Source organism: Formica exsecta, unplaced genomic scaffold (genome assembly GCF_003651465.1).
Source record: "Formica exsecta isolate Colony F162 unplaced genomic scaffold, ASM365146v1 scaffold1056, whole genome shotgun sequence".
NCBI classification, from domain to species: domain Eukaryota; kingdom Metazoa; phylum Arthropoda; class Insecta; order Hymenoptera; family Formicidae; genus Formica; species Formica exsecta.
In genome coordinates, this window is record NW_021848396.1 from 94,042 (window position 1) to 116,325 (window position 22,284).

A 22,284-nucleotide genomic window follows, 5' to 3' on the forward strand; every position below is an offset into this window, starting at 1 on the left:
AGAATAGCAAACGTCGAGGACATTCGAGAAACCAAGTATCGCAAAGTTACGGACGTATAGCGACTTTAGAAATCAGCACGCACGAGAAAATAGAGAGAAAAAATAATAAGCTTTCGGCAGAAAAATGGTAATGTATTGATCGTTCGATGACAGTATATGTTTATTTGTTCCGCCTGTATTCAATGACTATTTTACTGTCAAAAGTTAAGAAATATAGAATCATATAACAAAAATCAATTGAGATACGGAACACGTAATAATTCATAATTATATTTTTAAGAAACTAAGACAAAAATTGTGTGATAATTTATATTAATTTCTCCGTTTCTTATGCCTCAAGTCATTCAAATAAAAAGTTAAAAGTAATTGAATACATATTAATGATATTATTATCATATTAATGTATCATTCTATAAATAGAATATATTCGAAACCATGAGAAGACATTTTATATTTTGCGGAAAATATTCAAGGATATGCATTTATAATAAGAAAAAGTTATTTGCATTTAATATAATATTTTTACTACTTTTTTCTATTAAATAATAAATAATTCTACTGAATAACAATCTATGATTAGAAAGAAATATGCATCAAATATTTTATATATATATAATCATGTATATATCACTTTAAGAATTACTTATTCCATTACTTTCCGAATAAGATTCAAGTATGTAACAGCCGTTTTAACGACCTAAAATATAATATGTGCGTTGCAGACTTTTTACGTAAAATCAGATTTTTTTTAAAGGGTCTAGTCTTTTTATAAAGCGTATATCAGTATTTTATTAAAAAAGCCCAAATTTTTAATAAAATAATTAAGTTTATAAAAAGTTTTATTGTTAATCATCTTTTACTAATAAACCTATTACTTACATCACCGAATGTTTTGATAGAAAGATCGATAAATTTTCCAGCTTTAAGTTTTGTAGGAATATTCGACATGGCTATGACTAAAATCAGTGCTCGTGCTTTCGCATCCGGAAGACGATACCAAGCCAATGTACACGCCGTAAGTGCCAATTTTTCTCCCTATTTTTATTAGCAAAATACGTCAAATTAATAAAAATAATAATCGGAAAAATAAAGCTTCTCAACAGATTCACGTCTCGCTTTTTGTATCTCAATTAACACAATATTACTTGTATAATGTATTTGTAATATAATGTACATACCTCTACAGAGAGTTGTTCACCGATAAAACAAAAAATAAAAATGTTGAATCCAATCGATGTTAATAGAACGAGATATGAAAACATAGCTATAACATTTTGATCTTCCCACTCCTGTAAAGTCGATAATTATTTATATAAATTTTACATATGCAAATAATAAAAAAACGTACACATATTTTACACAAATGTAAAATCATGCGAACTTTTTATCATTAGTTATTTAGGATATACCGTAAGAATATCGTGTCCTAAAAGGCATACAATTATCGTACATCCCATCACTTCTAACAGGCTCGTGTATTCCAAAGTATCCTGCACCAATTGTAAGAAACTATAAAGGGATGCGCGCAAGGTATAGATTTTTATCAGAAAACTTTGTTGATCTAATATATTAGAAAAGAGCATAAAAAGCTAATAAAATAAAAAAGATAATGTTATATTTCAACTTCATAGAAAATTTATAAGGAAGAGAAAAGAATGCAGATAGATATATAGATATGATAAATGAGACAGAGATACTGCAAAATTTACCTTCGCATCCTGGTTTGATATTCCACAGTCACGGCCAGCCTATTATCCAGATTCTTTTCTTCGGGCTCGTTTATCAAATTGTTCAGTAACGTCATTAATATTTCCAACTGCGCGCATAGATGCATAGCAAAGAGCGCGGCGAGACTGCAGATGGCCACTGTGATGGTGTATTTTATAAATCCGGAAATGAACTGTATGAAAAAAATGATTTCGTAGGCGGGACTGATTTGCCCGTCAAAGAGAATGAAATAGCTCGGGCATGGCAAGTGCCTGATCGTAATGTTCCGATCGTTAACGCTCAGTACATAAATAAACCGCATAAGAGGAGCAAGCGTCTCGCGGTTTTGGTTCTATCAATCATGGATTTACGAGCGCTCGCGCTTGCGACGTTTTGCCAATCGGTTCTCACTCGTATCAAGCAGTTTTTCACTCGATTCTGGCTAAACACCAGGCTGCTGTACTTGAGCACCGCTAATATCGTAAACATCACGGACGATAAGAGTTTCAGTCTGACGCGAGTACGTTTTTCGATGTTAATTACGTACAAGATTGTCGGAATTAACTCGCAGGCGAGGAGCAAATAGCAGCCCAGGATGAGCAAGATTTTGCTGAGATTTTCGAAAAACGACGGCTCGATGTCCATGCACGGCCAGATACCCAATAGACGAAAAACAAAACGATTTAATTGCATGGTATACTTTATATCGGTTTCGTAATTTTTATTCGCAAACATTTTTAAGTTTCTATTAAATATTTTTGTGAGCACGACGTTATCGAAGAGCAGAATTTTATCGTTCGGAACGTGATATGCGTGAAAGGATGAGTGTAATGACAAAACGTGTGCTTTTTCATCACTGACTCAGACGAGCTATCGTTTAACCTGAGGATAACTCGGTGCATAAAGTGCGCTTGCGTTCCGAGCGATTGACAAGTCACGTCAAACGTATAGATAATAATGAGTGTTCAGAGTTCTTGAAAAAGCATAGCAAAGTTTGAAAATGAAGTAAATTATGGAGACATTTTTCCATGAAATTTATTCTTATCCGTCAACAGTTCATTGACGTTTGTAGTTATTGCCAATGTAATTACGTTTCACAAATAGAACACTTCTCTTTAAAAGAAATATTGGGAAATATTCTCGACGTTCTACAGAAAAGTATTAGCCATATGAGTGAGACATTATAAGCTTTTGATTTATCAGATAATAATACATTTTGCACATTGCATATATCGTCTTGGCTATGCAGTATCATTAAGAAAAGTATATTTGAATAGCAAGGATTTTACATCGTATGTATTCTCCCATTCTAACTTTTTATATTTTGTATGTAAAAATGAAGCTTTTTACTTACATTTACAAAACCCATTGTAATTTTTCTTATGAAAATAATTAATTATATTTTAATTGTGCAAAATATTATTTGGTAGATTATCAGTTTAAATAATAATGTAAAAATAAAAATGTATTTTTTTTATCCATCAACATTTACTGGCTTGCGTAATAAAGAAGAAAGTTATCATATATAATTTTGTTACAATATGTAATCTTTTTTTTCTTGTCTTATAACTTGCTATTGTTAGAATTATAATATCGTGTTTGCCAGGAAAAGCTTTTTATATCAATATGTTATACACAGAATAAAATTCTATATGGAATAATAATATTATTTATATATTACACAAATTAAGCTTTTTTCGGTATTCGACACGTATATATTAATTCTCAAAATATTGTTTTACCGATACATATAAATATAGCCTGCATCATAATTTCAGTAATTGGAATATTTATTCGGTTATACTTTGTAGCATATTAAAATATGCACCGGCTGTTTTCATCACCTAAAGAAAACGTACATTTATATGTTTATTTTTCTAATTCAGTCTTTATAGAAAAAAAAAACATTAATAAAGTGCAAACGGAGTAGATATTTTATAAAACTGAGATATATGTATGTACAGATTTATGTATAAAAATATATAATTAAATCGTGATAAAATGCGGATAATTATGTATTCTATATAAATCTTTAAAAAAGATATTTGCTTAAAAAAGATATACAATGCATAAAGATTTTATCCAAATTTTTGTAAACAAATATAAAAAAATGCGTTGGAATTAGAATTATTTTACTTGGCCGAATGTTTGGAGTGACAAATCTATGACTTTTCCAGCGGAAATCTTGGTCGGCGTATTAGACATAATCATCAGCAACACGACACTGCGTGCTTTTCTGTCCGGAAGACGATACCATTCGAGTTCGCAGGATACAGTAGCAACTCATTCCGCCTGTCATTAATATTATTGCATAACACAAAAGATATTATTAAAATATTTTAATAAAAAACAGTGCAAAATATTTCCAATTTTTTTTCTATGGAATAAAGTCTATTTTCAGCATTTTGAGAAATTTAATTCATAATTCATTAATAATTTTATTCATAGAGGAATATATTATATTATTTGTGGAAAATACGTTTAATTATTTATATTCTATTATTTTATAGATGTATTATAGCCAGCATGAATGCCAAAGACATTAATACAGATCAACGTATACCTGTACGGTGAGCTGTTCGCTGGTATAACAAAACATAAACACGTGAATCGTCACGTTTGTAAGACATAATAAGTAAGTACATACAGCTGCTGTATTATTACTTTGCCATTCCTATAAATAAAATATTTGTATATAACAAATACAATATCATTGCTTGATTGCGAAATTTATAGTGTTTTTTTACAAAAAAATAAATTTTGTACTTAAAATATGACTTATTTTGAGTTTGAAGATGAATTATTTAATCATTAATAAATCTCTAGCTTTAAAATTTTTATCGCACGTGCGATTCGCTTTTTATATTTCTATGAAATCAATTGACAAACCATCAACATGAGATACACCAGAACGCAGATAGTTATCGTATTTGTCATTATTTCCATCAAACATACATGGTGCATAGTATGCTGCACCAAACACAAAAAACTGAAATGTCATTATCGATGATAGCAAACATAACGACGATACAGAAAAATAGAGCTAGCTATCAATCGCAAAAAAAAATAAAATTTGTAATATTAAAAATCGGTGAAACACAAACTCACTTGCGTACTCTTATTTGATGCTCGACTACCTCAGCCAATTTGCCGTCCACTTCGTATTCCATTCACCACTGCTTCTCAACGAGTTTCTTCATCAGATTTATTAGGATCTTGAACTGACCGCAAGCATGCACCACAAAGATAGCCGTGAAGCCACATGCGCCCGTCGCGATCGAGGCTGAAACTAAGCCAGATAGGAACTGGATCGCGAACAATATTTCGTAAATGGGGCTGACTTGCACGTCGATCGAAAAATAATAACCGGGACATGCCAATGGCCTGATTGTGACGTTGTCGTTGGTGACGAACGTTCCCTGGGACAACGGCAGAATCGTTCGAAAGGTGAGAGCACCGCCGTACATCAGGACACCGCAAAAGGCGACCAGTTGTCTTCCGGTCCTGGCGGATGTGAGCATCATGTTGCGCGCATCAGTATTGATAACGTTTCTCCAATTGTCTTCAACATGCTTCAAGCATTGACTGATCGTCCCGAAATATGAAGATGCCGTATTGGCCGGCGGCCATAAAATTGTAAAGGAGAACAGGGATTGATTTGAAGTCGAACACGCATCGTTTTCTCCATTATCCAATAAAAGATAGCGAGTATTAAATCACAAGAAAGAAGGATGTAAGAGACGGAGATTAATAGGAGCTTGTAAAACTTTTTGCAAATGGATTTTTCTCTACCGATAGAAGGCCAGACACCGAGCGCTCGAATAATATTGCGAGTCGGTTGCGTGATGTATATGATATTGTGACGGCAATCCTCTTTGCCTGACATCTTTCTATGTACTTTGCAGAATGCTTTACGATACTCTTAGACTTCATTCGTAGTTTCCTACGAGTAATGCGGAATCTACACGCGAGCGGATTCTCGACTGATCATCGAAGAGAGAAAAGGTTGATCGTAAAATAAACTTGCTTGTGCTTGCGCGGATTAAAAATTTAAATGTTACGTGAGGAAGAGAGATAGTAGCGATAAAGTTTGCAAATACAATTGTTCAAGGGAGACTATCTATGGGAAATATTCTTATCTGTGTGCAAACGCGTTTATCATCCTTTGTAGCGACTAGAAAAATATCATGTTTGTATCTTCCTATATCGTAACTTGTATAATTTTATAGCAATTTTAATTCCGATCACGAAGTGATAATTTTGATTGCATTTTGTTAAATATTCTGATTCATATATGTTCTAGTATCAATTAATATTTTTCTAATTATGCAACAAAAAATAAGATATATTATTTATTTCTTGTAAATAAAAAATACATGTTAATAAATAATATAAACTATTCAATAAAATAACTATATTTCAATGTTTGTGGTAAATATTTTACATTTATATTTATAGAATTAAAATGTTATATTCGATTCTATGTATATACTAGTGATTCAATATATAATCAATATATCAACTATATTTAGTTTTCATAATCTCGATTATTAGAACTTAAACATTTATTCGATTATACTTCGGAGCATATTAAAATATGCTCCAGATGTTTTCATGACCTAAAACATATTTAATTGATCATTGTTTTAATAAATTCTCATTATAATAATTCTCATTACACAATGCTTTTTAAAAAAAGATTTTAGCTAACAATTATATATATTTATGAACATAAAATAATTCATTATTTTTAATATTTGTATAATTAGCATGATGAGAAACGGACGGTTAAAAGACTTTGTAAAAAATTTCAATCTTCTGTGATCTTTTTTTGCAAACTTATACAAATCAAACACCCTAATTTAAATATTTTAATCTTTTTACTTACATCACCAAATGTCTTGAGTGACAAATCGACAAATTTTCCAGCGGAAATCTTGGTTGGCGTATTAGACATAATCATCAGTAATATAACGCAGCGTGCTTTTCTGTTCGGAAGACGATACCACTCGAGTTCGCAGGATGCAATGGCAACCTTTTCCGCCTATCGTTGATTTATCACACACACGTAGCAATGGCCACAAAATTTGTTTTCATCAAATTTTTATTTGCTATTTCAAAGATAGTGCAACACACATTTTCTCTATATATTTTCTTTGTATTTTTAATTTAAAAAATTCATAAAAATAAAGTATATATTTTAGTGTATGTAATAATAACTTTTACAAAATATTTCCTCAAAATTGTAAGTATGCAATTTCATTTATGTAATAAATAAATTATTTTAATTGATTTCTATCATAAAACATACCTGATCGGTAAGGTGTTCACCAGTATAACAAAATATAAACATATGAATTGCCACGTTCGTAATGCTTAATAAATAAGTGCATAAAACTGCTATATTCTTACTTTGCCAATCCTACAAATATAAATGTTTTATACATATAGCATAGATTATGATTACTAGCTAGTTGCAAATTTTAAAATAACTTTTTGTTACTGAAACATGTATCATCACATAAAAATTTGAGATTAGTATTAATAAGTGAATATCAGAATTTCAAATTGCGAGTGATTATTTAATTTTTGTCATTTATTCTATTTGTATATATTATGCCCAAATAATTAATTAACTTTTTTATTAAAATTAATTGTACGACTTACGAACCACTATCATAAAATATAACAAAAGGCAGATGGCTATCGTATTCACCATAATTTCTATCAAATATATTTCCTGCAGAGTATGCTGTACCAATTTTAAAAAACTGAAATGCAATTACCAATGAAAAATTAATATTATTAACATGAATGAAAAAACAGAATAATCAAAGAGAGAAAATTATTAACGGCAAGCGTGCAACAAGTTTATTATTAATAGATACATATTTATTTAATCAATATTTTGAATTAACTTATTAAAAAACTAAAGACGTAAATAACATTCGAAAATTGCAGACTTACCTGCGCACTCTTATTTGATGCTTGACTATTTCACCTAACTTCTTATCCACTTCACGCTCCTCTCTCCACGGTTCCTGCACGAGACTTCTCATCAAACCGATCAAGATCTTCAGCTGGCCGCAAGCATGCACCACGAAAATCGCTGTAAGGCCGCATGCACTTATCACGATCGAAACCATAACAATACCTGTTAAACACTGAATTGTAAAGAGTATCTCATAAACAGGACTGACGTACACGTTGAGAGAAAAGAAGTAACCCGGACAGGCAAGGGGTCTTATTGTAATGTTCTGATTAGTAACGGTTTTTCCTTGGGATAACGGCAGGATAGTTCGAAAGGTAAAGGCACCAGTGTACATAAAAATTCCGCAAATTGTAGCCAGACGCTTGCCCGTCTTCGCGGATTTCAACATAATTTTACGCGTGTCCGTACTGATAATGTCCTCCCAATCCTCCTCGACATGCTTTAAGCATCGCCTTAGCTGATCATGACGAAATATAAAGATGCCGTATTGACTGACGGACATGATGTCGTAGAGAAGGAGAGGAATCGTCTGGAGTCGAATGCGCGTCGATTCCTCCATCAGCCAATAAAGGATACCGGGTATAAGATCGCAGGAAAGGAGAGTGTAGGTGATACAAATCAGCAGAAAGTTGCAAGCTTGCGGACGCACGGATCTTTCTCGACCGATGGACGGCCAGGCGCCAAGTGCAAACAAAATGTTGCGAGTTGGTTGGGTGATGTATAAAATATCGTCCTGATGACGCTCGTTACGCGGCATTTTTTTCGATAAATTTAAAATATTTTACTGTACTCTCAGACCTCATCCGTTGCGTTAAACTACGTTTAATACTGGACGCGAGCGGAATCGCGACTGATCATTGAAGGGCAAATCTGATCATAAAGTCAACTCAATTCTCGTATGCGCTTGCGCGTCTGAAACATTCAAACGTTGCGTGAGGAAGAGAAATAGAAGCAGTGAAGTTCGTAAATGAAGTTACTCGTCAAGAGCCGAGATCGTTTTCCATGAAAAGTATTCTTACTTGTCTACGTTTATTGACTTTTGTAGCGGCCAGGAAAATCATAATGTTCAATTTTTTTTTCTTCCTATATTTTGCGATAGTAACGTTGATCAAGAAGTGATAGTTTTGATTTTATTGAAAAGCCACGTCAAGTGAATAGCTAATATTGTACGTACGAAACTTTTGAAAGGAATCGAAAGGGATTGCACGCAGATCTATTTATATGATTATGCTTCGTTATAGGGAGAGAAAGTTCTCTTGTTGAAGTCACAAAAAGGTTGATATTCTGTGAAAAATGATATCAGTGTAAATGTAATGCGGTTGTTGACTTGGTAAAATATCTGCAATGACACAAAGTAATTATGCTTGTCGTATGATTACATCCTGTATAATAAAAACAAAATTCTATTGCATATAGCCACACAATCATTGTAATTTCTCAGTCAAAATATTAAGAATATTAAAATAATATTTAACGAATAATAAAAAGTAATGATAAATTAAAAAATGGTATGCATTGCTTCAAAGATTTAAATATTACAAATATATAAGACTTTCAAATGTAATGTTTTGAAGAAAACTGTGAGACTATTGTATATTTTATCTTTTTGGGAGAACAATATTAAAAAATTACTTAATCTTTTCCACAAAAAGGAGAATTATACAATTATAATTATACAAGAATATATTTAAAATTCAAAACACACATCTTGTATATATATGTATATCGCTTCTAATTTTTATAATTTTACATGTCATATAATATACGATATGATATTATTGACACGATGCGTAGTTTAGATTGTTTCAATGATTAGAACTGAAATATTCAGTCAGTTACATTTCGAAGCATATTAAAATATGTCACAGCTGTTTTAATGACCTAAAACAAATTAATAGATAGTGTGTTAGTTTAATATAACGAAAAGTAATTATAATGTGTAACATATATATATACTTCTTACATCACCAAATGTCTTAAGTGACAAGTCCACGATTTTTCCTGCGGTAATTTTGGTAGGTAAGTTAGACATAATTATTACTAATACAATCCCGCGCGCTTTTTTGTCCGGAAGACGGTACCACTCAATCTCGCACGATGTATTAGCCACCTTTTCCGCCTATTATAGATATCATATACATAATATTTAATTTAATGTAGCAACATATTTCATGCATTTAAAAATTATTTAAGAAATTTAAATATTCTTGTTATATTTTTATAATATATATGTGACAAGAATGATTTCTCTACAACAGATAAAAATTATAATTTATAAAATAACAAAATGATCTGATATTTGAAGTTATTACAAATGTGCGTAGTGAATATACCTGAGCTGTGAGTTGTTCACCGGTATAACAGAACATGAACACGTTTATTAACATAGACGTAAGCGACATAAAATAAGAACATGTAGCTATTGTATTGCTTTTCTCCCACTCCTATAAATGTAGCACTTTTTATATAAATGTCTTTTTATAATAAAAGATATAAAATATAGATTACTATTTTGTTTAATTGTTTCAACACTTTTACAATTCTTAATTTTATATTTCATTAAATACATCAAAAAAAATGTTTTTGTTTTATTATTGAAGAAAGTAGAGTAATTTACAAACCACTATTATGCAATATCCTAAATTGCAAACAATTATCGTACATCCCATCAATTCTATCATACATACTTGTTGCAGGGTATGCTCTACCAATCGCAAAAAACTGAAATATATCGATATTTCACACTAAACCGATATTTTTATAAAATGAAAGAATAGAGTTAAAAATTATATACCATATATTAAATACGATATTAATTATTGATCAACGATCAATCATTTTTATAATGATATATATTTAATAAGACTTACAAATCGAGAACTTACTTTCGTATTCTTATTTGATGCTCCACTACTTTAGCCAGTCTTCTATCCACTTCTTGTTTTTCTTGCCATTCCTCGACAAGACGTTTCATCAAGTTTATCAAAATTCTCAGCTGACCGCAAGCATGCATGACGAAGACGGCTGCGAGGCCACATACGCCCGTTGTGATTGAATAAGTAACTAAACCTGATAAGAACTGCATCGCAAAAATCATTTCGTAAGTAGGACTGAGTTGTGAATTGAAGGAAAAAAAGTAACCCGGACAGGGTAAGGGTCTGATCGTAATATTCTGCGCGGTAACTATCTTTCCCTTAGCAAACGGCAAGATCGATCGGAAGGAGAGTCCGCTGCCGTACATGAACGCTCCGCAAAGTGCAACCAAACGTCTTCCCGTTCTCGCTGATTCGATCATTGTGTCCCGTGCTTCCGTGCTAGCAACAATCTTCCAATCTTCCTCAATGTGTTTCAAGCATCGCCTGACTTGATTCTCGCGAAATATTAAATTACCATATTTACTTGTGGCCATGAAACAGTAGAGAAGCATAGGAAATGTTTGAATTCGGATACGTGTTCTCTTCTCGATTAACCAGAAGAGGATACCGGGAATCAGCACGCAGTAAAGAAGAGCGTAGGAGACACAGATTAATAAAAACTTTAAAAGTCTTTCGCCGATAGATTTTGCTCTGTTGGAAGACGGCCAGACTCCGAGCACGCTTAGAACGTTACGTGTTAATTGCGTGATGTATACAATATCATCCTTATAAAGTTTGTTAGACAACATTTTTTGCGGATTTTATTCTCGCACAAACTGAGTTACGATTGACTGTTAAAAGAAGGGCTGACGTCGAGGTAAACTTGCCATCAAGATGCGCTTGCGCGCTTTAAGAATTCAAATGTAAAGTAGGGAAATCAAAAGCCATAAAGTTTGCAAGTGAAATGATCGGGAGTTGAAAACCGAGATTGTATTTCTACGGAAGTTATTTTCAATTTTCATACAACTTTCAACTTTACAACAGGAAAACATTTGCGTTTAACTTCTTTTCTCTTTCATCGATATATTTTTACAAGGAAATGAAATAGCGCAAACAAGAGTCAGCTGACATTTTTTCAGATTATCAAGAAATGAAAATTTTATTTTTACGTGTAGCCAAATAGTTGATCAATATTTATTTTCTTAGTTTTAGATGAATTTTGTGATGTGCTTTTTATCTAAATATTTTCATTACTTTGTGGTATAAATTTTTATGTATATGATAAGAAACGCAAAATGATGAGATATTTTTATATGATTGACTGGAGTAAGTGTAGCAAACAATCCTTGAAGCTTGTTACATGCATTTGTCAATTGATTTATACACTGAGCTTCGAATATGATTTGAACGTCTGTATACATATATAAATGCATTTAATATTTTATCCAGAACAGATATTTGAAATAAAGAGTCATTAATCGCATTATATGTGACATGATTGCTCATTTCATATTACTACTTTTATTTAAAATACAAAATTTTTCATTGTTACTTTATGTATTCATTTACGACTAATTCTTAAGATTCATTCGAATGATCGAAGAAGATTTAAATATGTCACTGCCATTTTGATGACCTAAAATAAATATATTTCTACATATTTATCGCTTATATTTATCGTTTTTTCTTCTCAAAGAATATTTTTATTATTAATAATGATAACGGTATCCATTATACATTTTAAAAAGACAATTATTACTTACATTGCCATACGTTTTGAGAGAAAGATCGATAAATTTCCCTGCTTTTAATTTTACTGAAGTGTCCGAGATAGCCATGATTAAAATCAATGCTTTTGCTTTCTCATTCGGAAGACGATACCATTCTAATGTGTACAGCGTTAATGATATTTTCTTTTCCTAATTTCATTAATTAGTTATACGCATCAAAAATGAAATTTAAACAAATAATATTTTGCACATATTCCATTTCATTATCTATTAAATACTTTACGATTATTTTTTCCATCGATAACGAAATTACAATTTGAAAACACATACCTGTTCGATGACGTGCTCGCCCATATAACAATAGATAAATACGTTGAATAAAAGCATCATTAATCCAAACATATATGAGCATAGACGTACAGCATTAAGGTTTTCCCATTCCTGTAAATTCAGCAAATGCCTTAATATTTCTTAGAATATTACAAAGCTGTTTTCTGTCAAACATCATATAATATTCTCTTGTCTAAATTCTCTTAAAATTTGCTATTATATAGATATTTGCGCACCATAATAACATAATATCCTGCAAAGCATACCAGTATGCTAGATCCTAGAATTTCTATTAAACTTGGATATTGAGTAGCATTCTGCACCAAATGTAAAAAACTAAAATTTACGAGAAGATTGTGAATATTGTTCTTAATCGAAAAGTGTCAATCATGTGTTTAATAATCAAACAGTTTATCAAATCCATCTATTTTACATATAATAAAATGTTGTCATGTATTAAATTATAAAATACTCTTTCTTTTTAATAAATATTATAAAATGCTCTCTCTCTTTAATAAATATAATAAATATATAAGATTTACAAATATTAACAAAATCATCGAAATGTTATATAAATATGAGCAAAGAAAAACTTACTTTCGTGTCTTGATTTGATGTTCCACGATAATAGCCAATCTCTTGTTTAAATATTTTTCTTGGCGCTCATTTACAAAGTTATTTATTAATGTCACTAATATATCCAGCTGCGCGCAAAAATGCATCACACAGAGAGTTATGAAGCCGAAAGTTGCCACTGTAATTGTGTACCTTACAACTCCCGTAAAGGATTGTAAAAAAAATACGATTTCGTAAGCAGGACTGCGCTGCACATCAAAGATGATAAAATGCGCCATGGATTGCAGAGGTTTAATTGTGACATTTTGAGGGGTGACGATCTTCCCATGTGACAGCGGCACGATAATCCGTATAGCTAGGCCGTTTAAATACACGAATACGGCGCATATTATGACTAAACGTCTACCAATTTTTACTCTATCGATCATCGAGATGCGAGCACTCGAGTTGTCGACATTTCGCCAATCCTTATCAACTAGCTTCAAACAATTTCTTACTTGATTCTTGTAAAGCAAAATATAGCCGTATTTGATAGTCGTGACTATTGTGAATAGCATAGTGCCCACAACTTTAAGTCTCAAACGATTGTCTTTCAGGACTACGAATATATAAATCATTGTTGGTACTATTTCAGAAAAAAGGAATGTAAAACACGCGATGATCAACAGGGTTGTCTCCACAATGTCGGGAAGAAAGAAATTCGTGCGCGCGAATGGCCACATACCTATTAGACGGAAAAAGAAGCGATTTATCTCGAAGGTGTACTTTATATCGCTTTCGTAATACTTGTTGGCAAACATATTGGGATTGATTCTACAACTTATATTTAAATAATATCTCTCAATTTTGTAGCGCGATACTATACAACAATGTAACACGCAACATTTCTGTAACGTGTGTAATGCTGAAACAATGCGTGTCTGTTCGTTACTGACCGTAGCATATCCTTTGTTGGACAAAAGCATAATTTATATTTATTTGCGTGCGCCTGCGTAGAAGAACTGAAAAGCCACGTCAAGCAGATGGTTAATATTGGATGTGTTGAAACTTTTGTAGGGGTTGCATGCAGATCTATTGATAATTTTTTTTTTTTCTGAGGGAGAGAAAGTATTCCCTCGCTGGAAGTCAAAAGAGGATTAATGTTGTGCAAAGAAACTTATTTGATGATAGCAGTAAAAAACTAGGTTGTTGACTACGAATAATTCACTAATACTTTACTTTACTTGCGTGTGCAGAAGTCAATGAGTATGTAAAGCGCAGTATCATTTTAATATATTTTTTGATCATGTAAAATTATATTTATATTACTGCTTATATTTTCTTAAATTCTTATTCGTTGTTATTTATTTCATAACATGATAAAATAAAAATATAAAGATTTATGTAAAAATATAAAATAGTAATTGCACATTTATCATAATACTGATTTCTATAAAAATTTAATTGTAGCTGTCTGTATTTTGCAAAATTCTCTGTGTGCGCATTTTTTTGTAGAAGAGATATAATTAAGGGGCGCGAGAATAAATATATCATATATGTTCATATATCAAACTTTTGTTTTGTCTGATATATCATAAAAGTGTATACACGATACAACGATGTTACTATTACAATTGCCCAGATGATTTCGACGATTAGAACAAAAATATTCATTCAATTACGTTTCGAAGCATATTGAAATATGTTACAGCTGTTTTTACAACCTAAAAAACAAAACCGACCAGGCTAGTCGCGTTAATAGAACACAAAGATTAAATACAATTATAATGTGTAGTACATATGTAAGATATAAAATAATAAATTATTTTAGTGTATATGTATATGTATATAAAAGTAAATTTTTTTGTACGACAGATATGTACATATACACAGACACATACACGCACATACTCATATAAATATAAAAAATATGTATTTGGTGTTAATAAATTTAAATATATGAATATTCTCTTACATCACCATATGTTTTGAATGATAGATCCATGATTTTTCCAGCAGTTAACTTCGTAGGCAAATTAGATATAATCATCACCAGCACGATACCACGCGCTTTCTTGTTCGGAAGGCGATACCATTCGAGTTCGCACGATGTACTAGCTACCTTCTCCGCCTATTATAAATATTATTACACATACTATCATATATTACTACACATATTATTATACATATGTAGCAATATTTCACGAATTTAAACATAATGCTAATATATGAAACATGTCCTATTATTTTTTAAAGACAAGAATTATTTTTGTGGCTTTTGTATATATACACACACACAACACAGATATAAAAAAATTAATCTGATTAAATAATAACATTGATATCATTATATATGCGTTATTGCGATTATATAATAGAATTCGTTAGAGATTTAACATAGATTACAGACGAACACATACCTGAACGGTAAGCTGTTCACCGGTATAACAAAACAGAAACATATTTATCATCATAGACGTAACCGACATAAAGTAAGAACATGTAGCTATTGTATTGCTTTTCTCCCATTCCTATAAATGTAATACTTTTGATGTAAGCGCTTTTTACATAAGTATAGAAAGACATGAAACCAATTATCATTTACATTAAAATCATAAAGCATCTGAATTGTCTGTGAATACATTTATAATTTTAAAATTTTTATTAAATATATCGAAAAAAGCTGTTTTTATTTAATTATTAAGAAACAATTTAGTGAAATAATTAAGAGTAATACAAGAATAATAAAAAAATCACAAACCACTATTATGCAATATCCAAGAATGCATACGATTGATGTACATCCCATTAATTCAATTAAACATATTTGTTGCATTGTATGTTCCACTAATTGCAAAAAACTGAAATATATTGATGATATCAAATCGACACTTTTACTTTTAGAAAATAAGAAAAATTGCATTAAGAACTATTAGTCATACGTGGAAGACAAATCAAATTGTTGAAAAATTAAAACAAATAATTATTTTTTAATATTATAATGTAGATTTAATATATAAAAGTTATCGGTAACATTACTCACTATCGTATTCTTATTTGATGTTCGACTACTGCGGCTAGCTTTTTATCTACCTCTTGTTTTTCTTGCCACTGGTTTTCAACAAGATTTCTCATTAGCTCTATCAGAATTTTTAACTGGCCGCAGGCGTGCATCACGAATACGGCAACGAGACCACATACACCCGTTGTGATCGAAAAGGTAACTAAACCCGATAAGCACTGTATCGCGAAAATTATCTCATAAACAGGACTGACTTGTGAATTGAAGAAAACGTAGTATCCTGGACATGGCAAAGGTTTAATCGTGATATTCTGCGCGTTAATAATTTTTCCCCTAACAAATGGTAAAATCAGTCGAAAGGAGAGTCCGCTGCTATACATAAAGGCTGCGCAAATTGCAACTAGGCGTCTTCCGGTTTTCGCGGATTCAATCATCGTGTTTCGTGCGCTCATACTGGTGACATTTCTCCAATCTTCTTCGATATGTTTCAAGCAGCGCTTGAGCTGTCCCTCGCGAAATATTAAATTAACGTATTTACTTATGGCCATGAAGCCGAAAATAAGCAGAGGCAACGTCTGAATTTTGACATGTGTTCTCTTTTCGAGTATCCAGAAGAGGAAACCGGGAATCAGAATGGAATAGAGAAGAGCGTAAGATATACAGATTAGTAGAAACTTGTTAATTCTTTCAATGATAGTTCTTTTTCTGCTGAAAGACGGCCAGACTCCAAGTGTGCTTAGAATGTTACGTGTTAATTGTGTAATAAACATAATATCATCTTGATAATGTTCGTTATGCGACATTTTTTTTTGAAAAATTTTGAAGAAACGTTTGGAGAACGTTTTGCGATTTTTTCTCTGGAAAATTATTCCTGAATACCAACTGTCGTGCAAATTGCTACCGTTAATGTGAAACTTAAATGCGAGCTAAATCACGACTGTTCGCAGTAAAAAACAAACAGTCGATGAAGTAAACTCGCTGTCCGCTTACGCTTGCGCGCTTTAAAGATTTAAATGATTGCGTGAGAAAGATATTTTAAAAGCAGGAGTTTTCCAAGAGAGAGTCAGCTTTACCGAGGGTTATGATAGTGCTTTCCACGAATAGAATTTCTATTCGTCAACGTGTTTCTCTTTTTCAACTAGAAATACGATTAGCTTTAAAACTTTGTTTTTTCCAGTATTTAAACTTCCAATTGTATTTATCGAATATTGACCGCGAATAATAGCTCCGTTTCTCTTTTACTGTTTGATGTTTTCATTTTACCTGCTCTGATCAAATATAAAAGTCAACATATAGTGCAGTACTAATACATTTCTCGATAAATGTCAAATTATATTTATATTGTCGGTTATTTTTAAATTGTTATATGTTATTAAAAAGATGAAATAATAATTGTATAATTTAAACAACTAGCATAATATCTCAGGCCGGTTTCTAAAAGAAATTTAATGTATCTCAGAAAACTTTCTGCACGGATTCTTCTATAGAAGAAATACATTTATATCGAGATACATCACGTAAATAATATGTACGTATATATATGTACATTATACAAAACTTTTGTATTTGACACATTTATAAGTTTACTTGATAATGTTGCTGTCCATATTTGTATATAATTTTAACGATAAGAATAAAAATTATACAGCACAGAAAGAGATTCAGTCGGTTACCTTTAAAAGCATATTAAAATACGTCACAGCTGTCTTTACGACCTAAAACACAACATTCCGTAATAATTTATTTATTATTTATCATGATTTTATGTAATTCAATGAAAAGGAATTATATTCAATGTAAGTAAAAAAAAACACAATATATATAAATGATATTATCCATGCAAATATATGAGACAGATATTAATTAAAAATATATATATGTCGTAATTATAAATAATTTAATTTAACATTATTATAGAGTATAATAGCATTGATTCTCTTATTAACTTGTTTGCCGTGTATAAGAAATGTAATATATAATTAATGCCAAATATATAAAAAATTAAGAAAGTATTTGATTGCTGTGTCTATCTTTTTCATTATGTAATGCACATATATTTTTTTTATTTATATTTATATTTATATTTACTTATATTATAAAATAAATAAAATTATATTTATAAATTAAATTAAAAATAAATATTTGATAATATGTTTAGTTGTCATGTGTATTATAATTATTGCAGGTTTTTGAGAAAATAAATGTGGTTTTGTATGATCTTACATCACCGTATGTCTTGAATGACAAATCCATAATTTTTCCAGCGGTGACTTTGGTAGGTAAGTTCGACATAATCATCACTAGCACAATTCCACGCGCTTTTTTGTCCGGAAGACGATACCAGTCGAGCTCGCACGATGTACTAGCTACTCTCTCCGCCTGTCATTGACATTTAAGCATTTCATATTTTAACATAATTTTATATAAATATTTTCAACAATACATTTCTTTATAAAAAGCAGATACAATCTTTGATGAGAAAACACACACAAATGTATAACATTATTATATTATAATATATAATATAATGACGTTTGTTTAAAAAAATCTAATAGTTTGGTATTGACGAATATACCTGAACACTAAGCTGTTCACCAGTATAACAAAACATGAACATGTTTATCATCAGAGATGTAAGTGTAATAAAGTAAGAGCACATAGCTATTGAATTGCTATTTTCCCATTCCTATAAACGTAAATATTTCGTGTTTTCTCTTATATTTTTTGTTTTATTTTATCGAGAGAATATATAATTCGCGAAAATATATAAATATTACAAACCTTTATTATAAAATATCCCAAAAGGCAAACAATGATCGTACAACCCACTAATTCTATCAGACATGCTTGTTGCATAGTATGTTCTACCAATCGCAAAAAACTGAAATGTCGATGATGTTAAATCGACACATTTTTAAAAGAGTGAAAGAATAATTAATAAATAATATTAACTATATGGTATATGAAATATGAATATGTATCAATAATTGTAGCACCATTAATATATGTTAGTACCAATAATAAACAGTATCAAGTAGTCAATAATTTTTAATTAATATTAATAAATAATTATTAAGCATTTTGAGTCATACAATCAAAATAGAGAATTAAGAAAAACTACAATTTAAAAACACTTACTTTCGTATCCTTATTTGATGCTCGACCATTTCACCAAGTTTCTTATCCAACTCTTGAGTCTCTTCCCATTGTTCTTCGACGAGATTTCTCATCAGATCCACTAAAATTTTTAGTTGACCACAAGCATGCATCACAAAGACAGCCGCAAGACCACATACACCGATCGTTATCGAATAAGTAACTATGCCGGACAAAAATTGAATCGCGAAAACCGTCTCGTAAATAGGACTAACTTGCATATTGAAAGAGAACAAATAAGCAGGGCAGGGCAGAGGTTTGATTGTGACATTCTGCGCGGTGACGATCTTTCCCTTGGCGAACGGCAGAATCGATCGAAAGGATAGTCCGCTACCATACATGAAAACTGCGCAAAGTGTAACCAAGCGTCTTCCAATTTTTGCAGATTCGATCATCGAATCTCTTGCGTCCATGCTGATAAGGATCCTCCAATCCTCCTCCATGTGCTTCAAGCAACGTCTAATACGTCCCTCGCTTAATACCAAAATGCTGTATTTACCTGTAGCCATAAAACCGTAAAAAATCAGAGGTATTGTTTGAACTCGGACGCGCGTTCTCTTCTCGATTAACCAGAAAAGGAGGCCGGGAATCAGAACGCAGTAAAGAAGAATATAAGAGCCTGAGATTAACAGAAATTTCCAAATTCTTTCGCCGATGGATTTTTTTCTGTTGAAAGATGGCCAGACTCCGAGTAAACTCAAAACCTGACGCGTTAATTGTGTAATATACATAATATCATCTTGATAATGTTGATTGCGCAGCATCTTCCTGTTAATTTTGTGTGTGAAATCTATACAGAAATTGAATCACGACTGATCGTTGCGAAAAAAAGTTGTCGATAAAGTAAATTCGCTGTCCGCTTGCGCTTGCGCGCTTTAAAGATTCAAATGTTACAGAAGAGTTGGAAAAAGAGTTGTTGCAAGAGCCAACTCATTCAGTAGCGAGGGTCGGGATTGCTTTTCCGTGGAAAGTCTATATTTCTATTTGCCAATGTGCATCTTTTTTTCAAACATACTGGAATATAATAGGCTATAACTTTGTTTCTTTCTGTATGAAAACTCGGGATTAGATTTATCAGAACGTTGACCGACACGTAATACTAGTTTCGCTTACATGATAAAGAATATTTCAATATGCTCGTATATAGAAGTAAAAGGATATGACAGAGAAATAACATTATTTTTGCATAATATCAGTGGATTAAATAATTATGAATTTATATCTATATGATAAAATAAATAAATGTAAAATTATATATGTGTAATACATTTACAAACTATATCTTATCGATGATAAGTGTTCGAAAAAGCAAAGTGAACTTGTTGAAGTTGTAGTTGCGTGAGGAGCAGAAAATGAAAGCAGCAAATCGTTTCTTTGGAAAGCCTTTTGATATGCCAATGTTTTCTAATTATATATTTAGTTTGACTTTGTTGATATCTCTATTGAAACTTGCGCTTTTAGAAGCTGCGATATTGATAGGTAAGTAGAAGTTTCGATTGCATTGTACAATTTTTAATGTGCAATTGTTAATGCTATTCACTTTCCCTGATTAAGTTATTGAATTACATACATACAAAAATAGCAAATTAAAATAATGACACATCTCTTACTTCATTAAAATCATTCGCGTCGATAAAATAATAAAATAAAATAATTATTGCGACAATTGAATATATTTGTCGAATACTCAACGTACCTTCGTCCAAAGTTGTTTGCTGATAACGCAGAAGATAAATATGTAAAAAGTAATTCATGCGTGAATCCAATGAAATATGAACCTTACAGAGTTGTTGTCTTCTTACTTCTGTAAATTCGACATAATTATATTTATTTTTATAAAATATTTCTGTATGTGTGATATTGTTATTATGAAAAGCATAACACGTTGCGCGTTTCATTAAATCTTGTGTCACTCTAATTACTGCTACATAATCATTTTTGCACACAATAATAATAAAATATTTTAGAATACACACAATTACAATACATTCCAAGATTCGTATAATATTCTGCATTCATTGCAAGAATTAAAATACAACGCAAAAAAAAATAACAAGAATCTAATATTTAGAAATATAATTATATCTATGTTTATTTATCGATTAATTGTTATTATATATGCATTAAAATTATTGAGCTACAGCAAAATATATTATCAAAAGTGACAAATTTGCGTAAAGCATCTACAAAGATTGATTTACTTACGCGTTTTGATTTAAAGTCTTTCCACAATAACAACCAATGTCTTATTTAATTTTTAAGGTGTATTTACTAAATTCTTTATTAAAGTCATCAATATGTCTAGCTGTGCAAATGCATCATGAAGAAGCCCGCGAGACTGCACATCGCCAGATTATTGCCACATTTGACGAATCCCGAGAAGAACTGCAAACACAAATTATTTTTTAATCGGCGAAATTGACCTGCACGTCAAACAAAATAAAGTCCGGACACGGTAAGCCCCTGGATCATAAGATCAGGTATATTTGCATTTATAATATACCGGATATATTTCTAATTCATAAAAATATTTTTCCACGATAATAATGATAATTGTTTGAAACAACATTTCAGTAGACTATATGAATATATCACATACTATACGAGCAAACATCTGTCAGTTCTGGTCCTGTTGATGGTGATGTCGTGATTGCTTGAACTGGCTACGTTTCGTCAATCATTCTCCATCTGCACAAGACAGTCTCTCAATTAATTCCTTCTGAACAACAGCTGATTTGGCCATTATCGTGAATAATATAGTGACTCTTACTTTGAGTTTTGCGTGGATCTTTCTTTGCATGATGTTTATGTAGAGAATCGCTAGGATTAATTCGCAGATGAGAAGGATGTAAAAAGCAAGGATCATCGAAATCCTTTCGAGCGTCTATGAAAACTAGAATTTCGTGAGTAGATACTGTCACATGCCTAACAGACAAA

General features: G+C 31.2%; 3 protein-coding genes and 2 pseudogenes across 3 annotated transcripts; all 5 read right to left on the reverse strand.

The window, feature by feature from the left end:
- Positions 1–643: 643 nt before the first annotated feature.
- Positions 644–2,427, reverse strand: LOC115234037 (annotated as a pseudogene).
- Positions 2,428–3,497: 1,070 nt separating this feature from the next.
- On the reverse strand, positions 3,498–5,593 carry LOC115234050 (annotated as a pseudogene).
- A 602-nt stretch (positions 5,594–6,195) lies between these two features.
- On the reverse strand, positions 6,196–20,167 carry LOC115233835. The gene is given in 8 exon segments (XM_029804442.1): positions 6,196–6,326; positions 6,596–6,751; positions 7,019–7,129; positions 7,379–7,478; positions 7,675–8,483; positions 10,581–11,196; positions 13,212–13,766; positions 19,330–20,167. Coding segments are annotated over 8 exon segments (3,183 nt in total). The 5' UTR covers positions 20,112–20,167; the 3' UTR covers positions 6,196–6,272.
- On the reverse strand, positions 11,974–12,835 carry LOC115233851 (odorant receptor 22c-like). Its single transcript, XM_029804467.1, has 3 exons — positions 12,615–12,835; positions 12,318–12,473; positions 11,974–12,190 (listed from the first exon to the last, which is right to left on the reverse strand). The coding sequence occupies exons 1-3, from the start codon at positions 12,684–12,686 to the stop codon at positions 12,140–12,142; spliced, it is 279 nt and encodes a 92-aa protein (XP_029660327.1). The 5' UTR covers positions 12,687–12,835; the 3' UTR covers positions 11,974–12,139.
- LOC115233844 (odorant receptor 22c-like) lies at positions 14,729–16,994 on the reverse strand. The gene is made up of 5 exons (XM_029804454.1): positions 16,213–16,994; positions 15,931–16,030; positions 15,590–15,700; positions 15,145–15,300; positions 14,729–14,893 (listed from the first exon to the last, which is right to left on the reverse strand). The coding sequence occupies exons 1-5, from the start codon at positions 16,992–16,994 to the stop codon at positions 14,840–14,842; spliced, it is 1,203 nt and encodes a 400-aa protein (XP_029660314.1). The 3' UTR covers positions 14,729–14,839.
- Positions 20,168–22,284: the final 2,117 nt, after the last annotated feature.

What these genes read in the sequence shown, in the direction of transcription:
- LOC115233851 (XM_029804467.1), bottom strand. Translation starts at nt 12,686, where the DNA reads ATGTTTGGATTAATGATGCTTTTATTCAACGTATTTATCTATTGTTAT. An exon ending in GCGAGCACGTCATCGAACAG is followed by an intron (nt 12,474 to 12,614) that starts GTATGTGTTTTC and finishes TAATGAAATTAG; the next exon opens with GAAAAGAAAATATCATTAAC. An exon ending in CTCTCAAAACGTATGGCAAT is followed by an intron (nt 12,191 to 12,317) that starts GTAAGTAATAAT and finishes TATTTATTTTAG; the next exon opens with GTCATCAAAATGGCAGTGAC.
- LOC115233844 (XM_029804454.1), bottom strand. Translation starts at nt 16,994, where the DNA reads ATGTCGCATAACGAACATTATCAAGATGATATTATGTTTATTACACAA. An exon ending in CATCAAATAAGAATACGATA is followed by an intron (nt 16,031 to 16,212) that starts GTGAGTAATGTT and finishes AATATATTTCAG; the next exon opens with TTTTTTGCAATTAGTGGAAC. An exon ending in GTGAACAGCTTACCGTTCAG is followed by an intron (nt 15,301 to 15,589) that starts GTATGTGTTCGT and finishes TATTTATAATAG; the next exon opens with GCGGAGAAGGTAGCTAGTAC.